The sequence below is a fragment of the Chelonia mydas genome, chromosome 1 (assembly GCF_015237465.2).
Source record: "Chelonia mydas isolate rCheMyd1 chromosome 1, rCheMyd1.pri.v2, whole genome shotgun sequence".
NCBI lineage: Eukaryota > Metazoa > Chordata > Testudines > Cheloniidae > Chelonia > Chelonia mydas.
The window spans coordinates 237,627,810-237,643,187 of NC_057849.1; the positions used below are offsets into that span (position 1 = coordinate 237,627,810).

At 43.1% G+C, this 15,378-nt stretch overlaps 1 protein-coding gene across 19 annotated transcripts in view; it reads left to right on the forward strand.

Moving 5' to 3' along the window:
* Nucleotides 1–15,378, forward strand: part of MICAL3 (microtubule associated monooxygenase, calponin and LIM domain containing 3) — a 250,936-nt gene that overhangs the window by 215,840 nt on the left and 19,718 nt on the right. For 7 of the 19 annotated variants that reach the window (XM_043539943.1, XM_043539978.1, XM_043539973.1 and 4 more), the window contains 4 exons: nucleotides 130–180; nucleotides 2,250–2,357; nucleotides 3,117–3,210; nucleotides 8,617–8,667. In XM_043539943.1, the coding sequence (XP_043395878.1) occupies nucleotides 130–180; nucleotides 2,250–2,357; nucleotides 3,117–3,210; nucleotides 8,617–8,667 (304 nt within the window). The remainder of the gene's footprint in view (nucleotides 1–129; nucleotides 181–2,249; nucleotides 2,358–3,116; nucleotides 3,211–8,616; nucleotides 8,668–15,378) is intronic. The other 12 variants (XM_043539936.1, XM_043539941.1, XM_043539954.1 and 9 more) reach the window with 3 other exon arrangements.

Consider the following 15,378-nt stretch of genomic DNA (forward strand, 5'->3'; position numbering starts at 1 on the left):
TGTACAATTTTATGTTGCATTTAAAAACAGCTTTGTTTGTATTACTGTGCATTTGTTTTCAATGTTGAACTGATTTTGCTCCATTTTGTGTGTTTTTATTTTTTTCCCATTACCATTCCCATTTTAAAGTCGATTTATGTACCACACGCCCTGGCATTCAAGAGATCATACTCGTCAAAGGTAGTGTCTCCATTGCTGGCCATTGTTGCATGCATGCCCATTTATTAACCCATCATATCCATACCTTGCTCCCAGCCCTCCCACCACATCTGCACTAACACCACAACCCCTGACTCTGCATGAGTGAGATGTTAGCAAACATTGGCAATGGAATCTTCCTCAAGATTATCTACAGAAAATGCGACGAACCCCAAACCTTTCTGACTCGTTAGACTGCATGCAATGATCAGTGCACCTCAGGGGCCCAAAAGGGGGACTGTTAATCATTCTGCGGGACAGTCTGGTGCTGCAGATGCATTAAGAATCCTTAGTCTCAAAGCAGCGTGGTTTGTTCGGTAGAAAGTGTATCGTACGTGTGTCTTTAAAAAAAACAACAACCCTCCCCATTTGAAAAAGAGTAAATGGTCATGTGTTAGTTTCCAGGGTCTTTTGAAACACACTTGGACAAACCGTGAAATTTTAATGAAACTGTCCCAGGTTGTTACATTAGTTTTTCCAGACTGGGAGTATCTCTGTTTCCTAAACTCCATCCCTGCCTCCAAACCTAGCCGGTGTCACATGAGTGTTTGGTGGGATCTTAAACTTCCACTCCTCAGTTATTTTGCTTTCTAACTGGGGTAGCATTATGTGCAGAAGAATGAAGAAGCAACGCATTAACTCCTCTCCCTTGGCAGATACGATAATGCCTCCATGTAATCCCCTGTGTCAAAAGCTTGGGATAGAGCTGCTGCCCTTTGGTTTTAAAACTCCACTGAAGATCACACTAAACTGTCCCAGATATTGGTTGCCAAGACCAATTTTACAAAGATGGGCTGCTCAGTTGGGACTTGCAAAAGAATAGTGATGTTAACTAGATTTAAAAAAAAAGAAATTCAGGTTTCCCTTTCCCAACATTTTGCCCCTTAAACTGAGCGGCATCTCCGTCTGCAGCTGGGTTTGATTATGGAGAGGAAGTTGCCTCTTTCCAATTGTCCCTTAGACTTTGAATCCATGTATATGAGGAGGAAAGGTGCTTTTTTCAGTCAAGTGGGCTCAGTCAGGTTAGCTTAACATAATTGTGAGGCCCTGTTAACATCTTTAAAGTCGCATAAGCTTGTGCCCACCTAGGCTTCAACACAGAGGTAATACCGGTCTGAAATGATGCCTGAAAAGGTGTTAAACTGTGTCTACCCTGGTATTAAGTGGACTTTCCTGATAGGTTAAGCTAGCGTGACCGAGTTAACTTGCCTGAAGAAACACCTTCTTTCCCCTGTAGCTATGGCCTTTCTTTCCTTGACATGATTTCTTGGGGTTTCTTTTTTCACTGGCTAGCTGTGATGGTGGTTATGACCGTCCCCTCCCTCCACTCTTATGTTTAGGTTTTGTCGATACACACAGAACTTACACTGATTTAACTGAGGACTTGTCTGCACAGAAAAGATTTACCAGCTATAAAACTATATATTATATCAGTGTAACTCCTCTATGTGGACATTTATTCCAAATAAAGAGTGGCTTTTTTCCATTTATCTTAAAACTCTTCCAAAGCAACATTAGATAAACTGAAAACGGCACTCTTACACTGGAATAAGGATGTCCACATGTGGGGAATACCGATATAAGCGAAGGTGTGAATCTAAAACAGTATAATTATGTCAGTGTGACTTTCCCCTGTAGACAAGCCCTTAGCCTTTTTCTAAATTAAGTCAGTGCAGCCTCCATACATAGACACTTTTAAATAGATTTCAGTGTGTCCACACAAGAGGGTTGCACCAGTTAGTTAAATGGGTGCAATTTTTGTGCTTAGACTGGGTCTAAGATACTGTATACCAGCTAGAGCCAGGACTGGGATGCTGTATAAAATCACAGCTTTGCAGTTGAGCCACACACTCCTTCATGCTGTATTGATCCTGACAGTGTCACCTGCTGCGCTGTGAACACCTGTGGAGATGGAACAGCTTGACTGTTTGACAAAGTTCTGGGAATGAAGGATCACATCACTTGTGAGGTTAATGGAGAGAGGAGTGTCTTCTTTCCCCCACACTCTTGTTCATGGTGTGTGAAATCTGCTCTTGTTTTCCTTTCTGCAGAGAGCCTACACTGAGGAGGAGCTGAACGCCAAACTGACCAGGCGAGTGCAGAAAGCTGCCCGGCGACAAGCCAAGCAGGAGGAACTAAAGAGGTTACACAGAGCCCAGGTAGTACCTCTGGTAGTATCTTCTTGCCCTGACAGGAACTACACTCTGCTGTCCAGGAAAACCATGTTAGCAGGATGTGAAAGAGGAGACTGTATAGCCAGATTTTCTTGATTACTTTCCTGTATTTCAACAAGATTGCTGCTGTTCCTACTGGCTTCATCATGTTGGGTGCCTCCTCACAAACATGCCAGGAGGTGCGCAAAGCTTTAGTGCAGAGCAAGGAAACACCTGCTTAGTCAGAGCTACTACCATTGAGCAGTAACCATTGTTAATTGAATGGAATAACAGATCTCACGGAATAACATGCGATGCAGCTATGCCAGTGATGATTGGATAAGCCACGGATGTTACAGTGGGATTTTGCTGCAATAAGTGGTACCAGATGGACGTTTTATTGTCAGAGGCATCTTTGCAATGGGTAGTAGGTGTCCTTTCCAGGAGGTGGTGAGAGTTACATGAAACCTGTTGGCCGGTTGTGTTCTCTCACTGAGAAGGGGGCCCGCCTAACCAAACAGCACCACCTCTTGTCTTGGAAGTTGGTGGGAGTCTTAACAGAAAATGGAACATCATGGGATTGCTTGCAAAACTAGGGCAAAGGACACATCTCTCTCTTGATTAGATACCTGCTTCTGAAATATTGCATGGAGAGCAGCCTTTTGGAAATGCTGGGAGAAAGGGGAGCTGTCATTCTGGGGTGGATAATTTGGAGTACTGGAACAGATCCTGATGATGGCATTCCTCTCTTCCCTTCCTGAACAGATCATCCAACGGCAGCTGGAGCAGGTAGAAGAGAAGCAGAGGCAGCTGGAGGAGAGGGGGGTTGCAGTGGAGAAGGCCCTTAGAGGAGAAGCAGGTACCTTACAATGTTGTTTGTTTTTAATGTTTGCTGACTAAATGCCCATGCAATCGTTCATAACAATTTGGAGTTTAGGGTGAGGGGGTCCCCTCTGAACTGAAAGTGGAATAGTTTAACTTGGACTCAGATCATGAATTAATTCCCCTTTTCCCAGCAGAATTCTGAGCCCCTGTTATCCCTGAAGTGGTTCTAACTCTGGGGCTTCTCTCATGGGAGAAGTCCCCAGAGCAGTTGTCTTTGCTCGGGCCTCAGGAAATGCCTACCCACTATTCATTGAAAGCTGTTGCATAAGAGCTAAGTGTATCTATTATTATTTGGTGGTGGAACAGAAGTGGAATATTAATTACATCGTAGAGAAATTGCACAGGGGTTACCCAGCTGGAATTCATTTAGGTTACCCAGCAAGGAGAGCCCAGTTGGCAGGATAAGAAACTAACTGTGAAATGACGTATGTTTTGAAATGAGGTATGTTCCTGTACTGTATTGGATCATCAAAGTTAGTGTCCACACAAGAGACCATCACAGAACTGCCCCAGCAAGTACCTTCTCCTCACTGCACAGCCCAGACACGAATAACCTCTCACGCGAGCTGTATGGAGCAGAAATGCATGTACCAAAAGGTTTCACCGTGTCACGCTGTTAATGGAATGTGCTACATCCCTTTTGGGGCTAAATACAATGAGTGCTGAGCCAGGCTGGAAAAGTATCTGAGCAGAAAAACACTTGTTCCGAGTGGCAATTTTATACCCCTCCAACTTCCCTATATGACATCATAATCCAGAAAAAAAAACAATCCCAAATGATACAATTATTGGGCCAGGAGCCAACGCCCCTCAGCCAAATGCAGGGCATGTGCGCCTGGCAGGCCCAGATGTGTGCACCATACTGCAAAGGTCAGAGATTATAAATGATAATAATGGGACAGCTGTTTGAAAGATGGTACAGTGTGGTGCTTGGATGGAAGAGCAGCCACTGTCTCTGTACGGATTGCACTGGACTGGGTGATGAAGGTTCCTTGGGAGGAAGGTCTGGTGTGATTTTCATTGGTTACTACTCAGCCATCTCGCTTTGTTGTCTTTAACCCTCAGCTTGGCTTTCTGGAAGTCAGGTCTTAGAATTTAAGGCCAGAAGGGACCACTAGATTATTTAGTCTGTCCTCCTGGATATCACAGGTCACCAACATCATCCAGCACCCGCGCACACAACCCAACAACTGAAATTAGACCAAAGGAACTGAGATCTACAGGGTACTAAACGACTATGAGCCGTAGGAAGAGAATATGAGGGACCAAGATGCACCAGTGCTTGAGGCCCTTGCAATAGCTGGAAAATTATTAAGTGAGAGATACCCAGATGATCTTGACAAGTGACCCTCACCCACCCACTGTCGAGGAAAGTGCCTGTAGAGGCTGGGTGATTAACAGTGTCTTATCCAAACAAAGGGTTGTACTGCAATCACACGGTCAGCATTTGAGCACAGGATTGATCACCTCAGTGTTTTTTTATTCTGATTGATTTCTATGATATGTTGGTTCACAGAATAATCTGATGCAATAATACATCTGCAGTGGCACCTCTCTCTCTGTGCTATCTATGCATTCAGACATGGCACCCCTCGCAGACCCCAGGCCCTCTAGCTACTGCACAATTAATACCTCTCTCTCTCTCCTTCCTTTGGTTAGTCTTTTAGCTTATTCCCGTCACCCTGAATCCCTTCTTCCTCATTCACTTGCTGAAGACATCTATATAAAGAGCGTCACCAGAGGCCGTGGAGCCTTACAAATGGAAGCGTGTGCTTCTCCACAATCTAGGGAATGTCTAGGCAGGCAAGCAGTTACGGTGTGGGGGTTATGGGTATCCAGTTTGGGGGCAGGGGGAGAGCTGAATTAGGGCCTTGCATATTTTACTTGTCATTGAGCCTGACAGAAACCTAAAGCCAGCCCTGTTCGGGCTGGTGTGTTTGTGACCATTTTTTAAAAAGCAGGAATATGAGAACGTGCATCATTCGGTGCAACTGTGAGAATCTCCTGCTCCAGCAAATCTCTGGGAGATGCTCTGAGCCTGTGACAGCACCACATTTCCACCAAAAGGTTGTACACGTTACGTTCACAGAAGCTTCAGCCCATCGTAAGGGACTCTGCAGCCTGAACTCTTCCAAGCCTTGCAGGGGATAAACAGAGAATGCTTTATGCCAAAAAATGTCTTAATCCAAGTTCTGTTGGCTGAAACACAGGCTAGAATGTGACCTGTGTCCCCCACTTCTTCAGCCAGCCCAGTGGGAGCAATTTTCATATCTTCACACTGGAGCCACTGTGTTTTCCCTCCTTTTAAAATGCTTACTTTACCCTTCCCTCAGTAGTGTTATCAACTTTTGTCTCCTCCATCCATGGATCATCCAGGAAATCTACATAGATCTCCTCCTACCCTTTTCCCTGAAACAGGCCACTGCATTGCCTCAGATACTGACTCAGCACTGAAAACTCCACTGTACTTTATGGCTTTCAATACTGCTCTTTTGTCCTTGGTCAACCATGTTCAGCACTTCCCCTTAGTGAAATCCTATAAACAAAGGGGGTCAAAAGGAGATGAATGTGTTCAGTGCTTGTATGATACCTGAAGATGGTCTTTCTCTATTTCACAAGTTTATACAGGATGCCCTGGCCATGCTTAAGGTGGGAGAAATACATCTTTTTTTTTTACACACCTGGCCGACACAGAGGGCTGAGGTACATAGGAATTACTGTACTGGATCAGACCAATAGTCCATCTGGTCTAGCATCCTTTCTTGAAGAGTAGCTGGTACCAGATACTTCAGGGAAAGGTATTAGACTCTCTGTAATGTATAACTGTATAATCACCTGTCCATAGAGCAGATTTCTTCCTAATTGTCATCACTGGTTGACTTTTGACATAAAACATAAAGGTTTATATTCTTACTATTATTCATAATTTCAAGTAGCTCCTACACCGTGCAAGTTGCTGCACAGACATAAAGGAAGGAACAGAGTCTACCAAACAAATGGTAGGGGGAAATATGCAAGTAAAGTGGACAAAATGATTAGCCATTTCTTGATGACAATATTAGACATATGGACAGTTTCCATTTATTCCTCAAATTTTCCATTGTTGATCAGCTAGATTTGGTGCATTTATATAGTTTGTGGCAATGAGTTCCACCAGCTAATTATGTAGTGTGTAAAAATATTGCCTTTATCAATTTTAAATTTGCTGCCTTTCAGATTTCATTTAATTGCCTCCTTTTTTCCTTGTATTATGAAACAGAACACAGACAAGAGCTCCTGATCTTCTCTGCAGCACGCATTATCTCTGTCAGGTCCCTTCATGTTCATTTCTTCTCTAAACTAAAACATTTTAAATCTTTCTTCCAATGGGAGTCTCTCCCAGCCTTTAATCATTCTCATCACCCACTTCTGGGCCCATTCTATATCTGTAATATCTTTTCTGACATGGGGCGACAAAAACTAAAAACAGCATTGTAGGGGAGGATTTATGATTTGTTTATATCATGGCATTAAAATAGTTTCACTTCTATTTTCCATCCATTCTATATACATCTTAATATTGTTTGCGTTATTAATTGCCACTGAGCAGATGTCTTCATTGAACTGTTCACAATGATGTCCAGCTCTCTTCCTGAGAGGTTACATTAATTTAGAACTCAGCAATGAGTGTGATTTTTTTTTTTCAAATCATTTATTCCAGCTTGCATTATCTGATATTTGTCAACATTGAATTTCATGTATCATACTGTTATCCAATCATCTAACTTGGTTAGGTCCCTTTGAAGTTCCTTGGTCTACTTTAGTTTTGACTTAAACCTCAATAATTTTAGCTGCAAATGTTTCCACCTCACTGTTCACCTCTTTGTTCACCTTTTTTTCCAAATCACTGGTAAATACTGTACATAAACTCCACCAGTTCTAGTACACAACTTGGGAGCACCCTAGTGTTAATTTCTTACCATGTTGAAAGTTGAACATTTATTCCTACATTTATTTTTTTTATTCTTAGTTTATAGTCCATAACCGCTTCCTCTCCTTCCCCCATGACTACCTAGTTTCCTTACTAGTCTCTCTGTCTTTCTTTGACAATCACTCCCATTGGTCGTTGCACAGACTAAATTGAAGGTGTAGAGAAGACATCTTTGAACATTCTGAAATGTGGTCTCCCTCTCCGGTGAAAAGTTTGGTGGTTCAGGAGCTCAGTCTTTTGAAACCAGTGCCTCTTTCTCTCAGCTGCAGTGGGATCGTCTCAAAGGTTTCATTCTCCACTTCCCTTAAATGGCCCATGGGACATGGTGTTTTGTATGGGACTGATAGTAGTTTAGCAAAACTTTGCTTTTTTTAAAAAAAAAAAAGAGGCATTGGTCTGGTGGGACACAGACCAATGGCTTTAGTCTCTAGTGTTTGTTTTCCACTCTGTTGGCTAGTTATTAAACTAAGTGAGTAATGAGGGCTCTGTCATCTTGGATGTTTCTTCTCACGCTTTAAAGAGATCTTGGGCAGCCAATTTTAAAAGTTAAGGAAAATACACCTGCAGCTCTCAGATCACCAAGGTTGGCCAAGAGTCTCTGGTCTTCATGAGCTAAACCATGTTCTTTGGGAAATAGTGTACTAAGCCAAACAGAAAGAGCTGCCCCCATGTGCCTCTTGCCCAAAGAACCACAGTGTAGTACCAGACTGGCTGGCTAACCCTTCTCTAGGGGGTGTGCAAATACACACTGTGTCCATTATCACACACCTGCACAACCACACAAGTCTTTCCTTCCCCAGCACCTACCCCACACCAACAGACATTCTCCTTCCCCAGCACACATTTGACATTGGCAGAAATATACACTTGTTTTCCTGGTGCACACACTCGTGGACTCCTCAGTTATGCCAGCACCCGGGGCACTCCACTCATGTGCTGTACACTCAGTCTTGTCTCACCCTCACCCCCAAGAAATCAATCCTTATACGTCTCCTGCAGTTTCCCTGAGAAATTATGGTGCTTCCTTAGGACACATTTTTCAGCCTGGAAGCAACAAGCATATCTCTTCCTTTCTTAGCAAGAACAGGAAACGGGTCGGTGTCAGGAACGAGTACAAACTGAACAAGGTGAAGTGTCTCTGTACAAACCTTGTGCCCCCTCCCTCTGGAAGCCAATGCCTGCCTGCTGGGAATTGTTATTCTGTCTCCCCATCTCTTCCAGTATATGTATAATACAGCTGCATGATTTCTTGTTGTTTCTTTGTCTCTTTCTCTCACTTTCTCTCTCTCTCTCTCTCTCTCTCTCTCTTATGTGTGTGTCTGTCTTTCTCATGTATATTGCTTTGATTTGGTGGGGCTAGGGGTGGATATCTGATTCAATAACTCTCTCTTCACCAATTCCTTGTTGTAGACTATTGGGGAGAGTCTTATTACAGTGACCTCATCGACTTGCACCTGGGTGGTATGTATAGCAGAACCTCTTACTGAGACTAACCCCGCTGACACCCCTCCCCAACCTTCCCTTCACCTCTTTCTCCCATCCTTGGCTCACAAACAACAAGAAGAAACAAACCTTGCACATAACTGATTGGCTGTAGCAGAACCCCTTTTCCAGCTCAAAGAGAGGAGAGTCTGTTGCAGTCCACAAACCATGCATGAGGGTTTTTTCCCACAACAGTTAAATCCTCCTCCTTGCGGTTGTACACGACCATTTGTTTTCTAAATTAAATTTTTTAACCCCTAAATTTCAGCCACCTTTCCTGTTAGTAATGAAGCCCATTTCATTGTCTGGCTTCCCAAAAACATTTTCTCCCTCCACATTCCACTAGGATAAAGAAGTCGGCATAAAGTGAATGGGAAAAAAAAATGGGAATCAAAAGCAAGAAACAGCAAACTACAGGAGCTGCCCCCAGTCTGGGGGAATATATCAACCCAGTGCTCTCAGAAGTCTGCTCCTGAGGTTCCCCTTTTTTCTTCCAAAGAAACTAGAGTGTTCTGGTGTCCTAAAGAAAGCAAAATGCTCCCAGTAGAGATGTCAGAAATACTTAATGGTGGATAAGGGGTACTACTTCTGTCTTGTTTTGTTGTAGGTGCATTTAGGAAATACAACAAATCCAGATCTCTTACTCCCCTGAGACCTGCTCTGCATCATCTCAACTGTCAATATGGAAGCTTCCTTTTATATTAATTCTCTCTTATGTCATTTAAGATCCTTAAAAACATGTATTAGATTGATTTACTCTGTTTTAATTGGATGTAGGGATTAGAATCATCCCTCTGACACTGCAATTTTCCTTTCTTGCCTGGGTGCCACTGCCTGCCTCCCTTAATAGGTGGCTTTAGTTTAGGATTGTAAATTCTACTTGTCTGTAGTTTGCCAACCTTGACCATTAAAAGCCCTTTCTTTATTTTAGCCCCCATTATAGCAGTTTCCTTGTTTAGTCACTACATCTACAATTAGTAGATCTAGCCCAAGCAACCAGCACTCTCTAGGTAGAACCAACACAGGCTAACTGTTGGCTCACCTTGTCTCCTCTGGCCCTCATTTCCCACTGAGAATATAAAGTTGTTAAGCCCAAAGTGTATACTTATGGGTAGGGAAAGCATCAGGACCAACTCCCCAGAATGGAAAGGAGTGACTTCCATGTACACACACTCTGATCCTGATCCCAAGCCTACTGCAGTCAGTAGCAGTCTTTCCATTGACTGCAAGGGGCTTTGGATCAGGCCCTCTAGGAGCAGTTTACTTTTTAACTGTCATTTCCTCCTTCTGCCTTTCCCCAAGACTTCCACCCTGGCCATTAGTGCACCACACAGTAATCTGTCTGTCCGGCTGCTGGGAATAATTCCAGTCCACCCTGACACACTAGCTTTTTGGACAAAAAATACCCACCTGCGTTCAAGTGACGGAATACAAACTTTTACTGGCCCCAGCTTGCTATCCAAATTGTTTGTGGTCATTTTCATGTGGCAGTCCTTCCTTGGAGCCCTGTGCTTCGTTTGCTGTATCAGTCTCTCTGGAGTTTATCTTATACTGAGACTTTTTAAGAAAACGTTCAAAAGTAAGGCTCTTCCCAGACATGCCCATCAGTTGTGCCCCGTACCCTTATGTGCACATACAGTAGGAGCTGTAAAAGGGTTGATGCTGAGATACACTTAATAGATCCTTATCCCTGTCTAATGCTATCTTCATGATACCTTCCCCTTCTTCTTATCCTAACCGATGCCTCCTTGGAGACAGCAGTCCCATCAAAATCACTAATGATGGCTAAAAAAAATAAATAAAAAGTAGAAGCCTTAATTCATTTAAAGGGACACTGTCATTTTAAAAATGAAATCCTTCCTTGTGCTGCAAATAATCTCAAATTATTAAAACTAAAAACCTAATTTACTTTTCATAATTTATGGTCATTGACTTTTTCAATTTCTCTCAGCTTGGACAGTCACACTAGACTGAAGATTTGTCTTTTTCTGATTATAGTCAGTTTTACTTTATGTGGTGCTCATTCACTAGCACAGCTCTGTTGTGTTTGGCTTTCCAACACTCCAGGGGAATGCTTACATTAAAAAAAAAAAAAAAAGTAATTGACTTATTTTTGACAAATCTTGAGACATTTCTATTCATATTAGATGTTGAAAAGTTGTTTTAAAAATACACTTTAAAATTGAGCCAAAAGTACAGTCCTTGGCAGTATCCCTTTAAAAAATAATCAGTGCATCCTATCAGATTATGTAGCTTTGTAGTTCAGTTTGTTTCCTCTGTGATTTGTTTTACATTTGCTTTTGGGCTGCCAGAGCACTTAGGCCAGAAATGGATGCACAGTACTGCAGTTAATGAAAGAAGCTCATCTCCTTCATTGTTCCAGTTCAATGGTGAATTGAAACCTCAGTCCTGCAATTGACATGCCCAGGCCAACTGCTGTATCTGTGTTGAGTGCCACCGAAGTTGTTGGGGCTCCATATTGGTGCAGCAGTCTGCCCACACACTGTCTATTTCCAGATTGGGGCTTTATTCCCCTGTTAAGCACATTGTGAATGGCTAGGACTCCTGTTTGGATTAATGATGACTCTAGTAGCAGTCAGTGTCTGTTCATTGAACCAGTCTCGGAGAGTCAGACCAGACTGCAGAAGCTGCCCTATCCATAGAATGCTGACCGACTGAGATAATCAGCAGTACAAAAATTATTTCTCAAATTGAACTGTAAATCTCTAAACCCTCTTGAATAATTAAGGCCCATTATAAATCTGTGTTTGTATTCTTTGATACCGGGAGAGTTGCATTATAGTAAGTCATTACAGATTCCACAGCAATTTTCACAAGAATAGCAATGCTAACCTGGACGTCCTGGTTGAATTCCAATTTGTGTAATTACATGTATTGCCCTATATTGCCTCTGTACTTTTATTTAGATGGCATATTCCTCACTTCCTACTCTAAAATGTTATATATTGGCACTGTTAAACAGATGCTGCATTTCATGCTAGGGCTGACTGCATGTCAGTGCTGGGCAGTCAGTCTTATGTGTATATTATATTACATCTCAAAAACAGTATTAAAAGAACATGATTAAGGTTGCAAAGTCAAGCACTTAAAAGTTAAGCAATGCCAGAATGAAGAGTATCCAGGCAACCTTAATTTGTTCCCTGTGCATATGCATTATGATACAGTCTTTAATTACACGATCTCATGTGCTTTTCCCACAGGATCCCTACCTCATTCAGTGCACGATGGATGGTGCTCCTTTAAAGAGCAGCTATTCAATATTTTACTGTTTCCTCAGTGTTCAGTGTGTGGCCCCTGGCCTTATTTAGTGCACATCATTCAAACCCTGCTCTGAAGACATTTCCTCATGGGCTTTCTCTGTGCCACTCATCACTATAGTGTCTGAGTGTCTTCAGAAACACTACTGAATTCATATTCACTGCACTGCTATGAGAGTAGGTATTGTTATCTCCATTTTACAGATAGGAAGCTGAGGCACAGAGGAATTAAAGTCAAAAGTTTCCACTAATTTTGGGTGCCCAATATGAGATACCTAGGATTTGATTTTTTTCAGAATGCTTCGCATCATATAGCACTTCATATGTTCAAACCACGGCTCTCATTAATGTCAGCTGCAGCTGGGAGCGCTCAGCACTTCTGCAAATCAGACCACAGAGTCTCAAGTTGGGTACCCAGAAAATGAGGAAGCTAACATTAGTGACCATCTGTAAAAAGTTTGGTTTATCTGACTTGCCCAGCATCAAATGGAACTCTGTGGCAGAAGCAAGTATAGAATCCAGTTCTCCAGGGCTGCATTCACCTCCTTAACCATGAGACCAAACATTTTTTTCTTGCAATCGTCTGCCTCATTCACTACACACCTTCCAACTCCTGCAACAAATGAGGCAGGCCCCTATAGACAAAGTCTCCTTTACAGTATATCCTGGTTCATCCTCAGAGCAGTTCTATCCTGGGCACTGAATGAGGCAGTGTACAAATATGAGATCATGGAATTAAAGACAAGATTCTTGTAACGATCAGCCAGCAGGGAAGCATAGAAAAACCCTGACTAATATTTGTTTAATTCTGCATATCCTGTTTAAAGCATGCTGCATCAGAACCTTGATTTTTTTTAAATTCAATTCCAGTTGACTGTGTCCCTTTAAAGACCTGCAAAGTTAGTCTTACAGGGCCTGGCTCAAACCAGTTGAAATTGGGATGGTCCCTTGTCATGTACTTGGCAACCATAAGCCTCCAAGAGGAGTGAAGGACTTCAGAGGCATGAAAGAAAGATGCTACCTCCCATGATCTTTTTACTGGTCTGAGTACAAAGGATTTTTTACTGGTCTAAGTCAGGTGTGGTTTTGGTTTCATCTCAGACTTCAATATTTGCCAGAAGCTGGGAATGGGCGACAGGGGATGGATCACTTGATGATCACCTGTTCTGTTCATTGCCTCTGAGACACCTGGCATTGGCCGCTGTCGGAAGACAGGATACTGGGCTAGATGGACCTTTGGTCTGACCCAGTATGGCCGTTCTTATGTTCTTACTCTGGCTGCTAAAGGAAGTTTTTGTGGGTGGCATAAGAAGTTCAAAAATATCACTCACTTCCTCTTTCCTGAATTGGTGAGGCCAACTCATCACAGCAATGTATAAGACCCTGAGAGTTAGCCTCAGACCTGGCTCTTCTGACCAGCACTGCTGTGTGCTGTCAACCCACTATGGTTAGCCAGCAATGTGCAAATCTAATGCCTTGTTCTAGGCAGCCCCTCCTAGAGAACATGATCCCACTTGGCCTGCGGTGCGTCCGTTGGAAGTCAATGGGAGTTGTAGGTGCTCAGCACTTCTCAGGGAAATCAGCTCAGCTCTCATCCCGTAGGGCTCATGCAGAGGAGACTTACTGAGGCTGATGGTGGGGTTTAACTTAGGAATCCTGCTGCCACCTTCAGCTTTTCCTCTGTACTTTCTTCCTTCCTGCCTGGTCACGCCTGGTGCATCTGTAACCCACACACCTTCTGGGTGTGGTGTCTGTCCCATCTAGTGGCACTGAGACCACTTAGAGAGAGAGATTTGAGTCTGCTCTACAGCCTTAGCTAATAGCCAGTTGGCTTTTTAGCTCACGCGGTAGAGGCTCATGCACTAAGCTTCAGAGATCACTGGTTCGATCCTGCCTGCCGACGACTGAGGTCTGTTGGTGTTACACTTCCTTTGCGTTTATGAAACAGTATCTCACAGCAGAGAAAAGAGGAAACCAATCTGGGGTGTTGTCCTTCCAACAGTGCATTACCTGGTGCAGTTGACTATGGTTAAGTTGTTAAACAGAGAGAGAGAGAAAATAGTGGTCTAGGGACCTAGCCGTGCCAAACACTATTAAGAAAGGCCCATTATCTGTGGTGAGGAGAGGTGAAAGGTCCTGGGAGAAGCAGCAAGACTGAAATGGAGGTGAGGTGCAAGGAGAAGTGACAAGGGCAGGGCAGGATAGATGGGGACCAAGGCTTCATCACTATTTTGTAAACTGCTTATTTTGTATGGTTAGGCTTTATCTGTGCTTGCCTGGAACCCAGTCCCTGCGCAAGCACAAATCCGTCGAGTCAGAGCCTTAAATAAATAACCCCATATTTTAAAAATTGAGCTTTTGTGGAATTTTAATGTGAAATATGATGGCAAGTGGGCCGTCTAAAAGAATGATCTTACTAAAGAGAGATGTTTTTCTATTTGTCACATAAAATTGTTCCTGATTCTCTTCTTATAAAAACAGCTACAGGGCTTTTCTTAAAGGGATCCACCAGAAGGGCTAGTTCATGTGGATGACATGGGAATGTGTTTGGGATCCATGATCATCTGTGAAAAGCTCAGTTCCCTCGCTCCATGAACTAGCATAGATTTAACTTGTTTAACTAAACAATTCCTATTGAAAAATAACATGGTGAAATCTATGTGCAACCACTCACTCCACTGCAGGAATCACTAAAAATGGGGAGTCCCAACGGATAGGAGGAGAGCGGAGACGTTGTACTGTACAGCATAGGAAGGGGTAGTAGAGTGGTCTACAATGCAGTAAAATGAGCTGTTTGGGGTTGTATGGTACAATAATAGAGCACAGTATCATCCAGTGATGTGCACAATACAATACCATGATGATAGGTGCCTTATGTTAAGGTATAATTCGTAACACTTATAAATGTTGCAGTAATAATTCACTGCAGTACAATATGCTATGCAGCTCAGTCCAATACAGGACAGTCATTCAGTTCACTGCAATACTCTGTAGCTTTGCCCAAAAGCCTGTAACTGTGTGATACAGTGGCAACATCTTGTTTATATGTTACAAATAAAAAAGTCTGGAACGCTTTCCAAGTCATTCATTGTGACTGGGAACAGAGAATGTTCTACTGGAGGAAGAAGCAGTAGTATAAGCAATAAAGCCAGAGTAGGGCCTGGTCTACACTGGGGGAGGGATCGATCTAAGATACGCAACTTCAGCTACGAGAATAGCGTAGCTGAAGTCAATGTATCTTAGATCGACTTAGAATCACTTACTTCGCATCCTCGCGGCGCGGGATCGATGGCCGCCACTCCCCCATCGACTCCGCGTCCGCCTCTTGCCCTGGTGGAGTTCCGGAGTCGACAGCAGAGCGATCGGGGATCGATTTATCGTGTCTACACTAGATGCAATAAATCGATCCCCG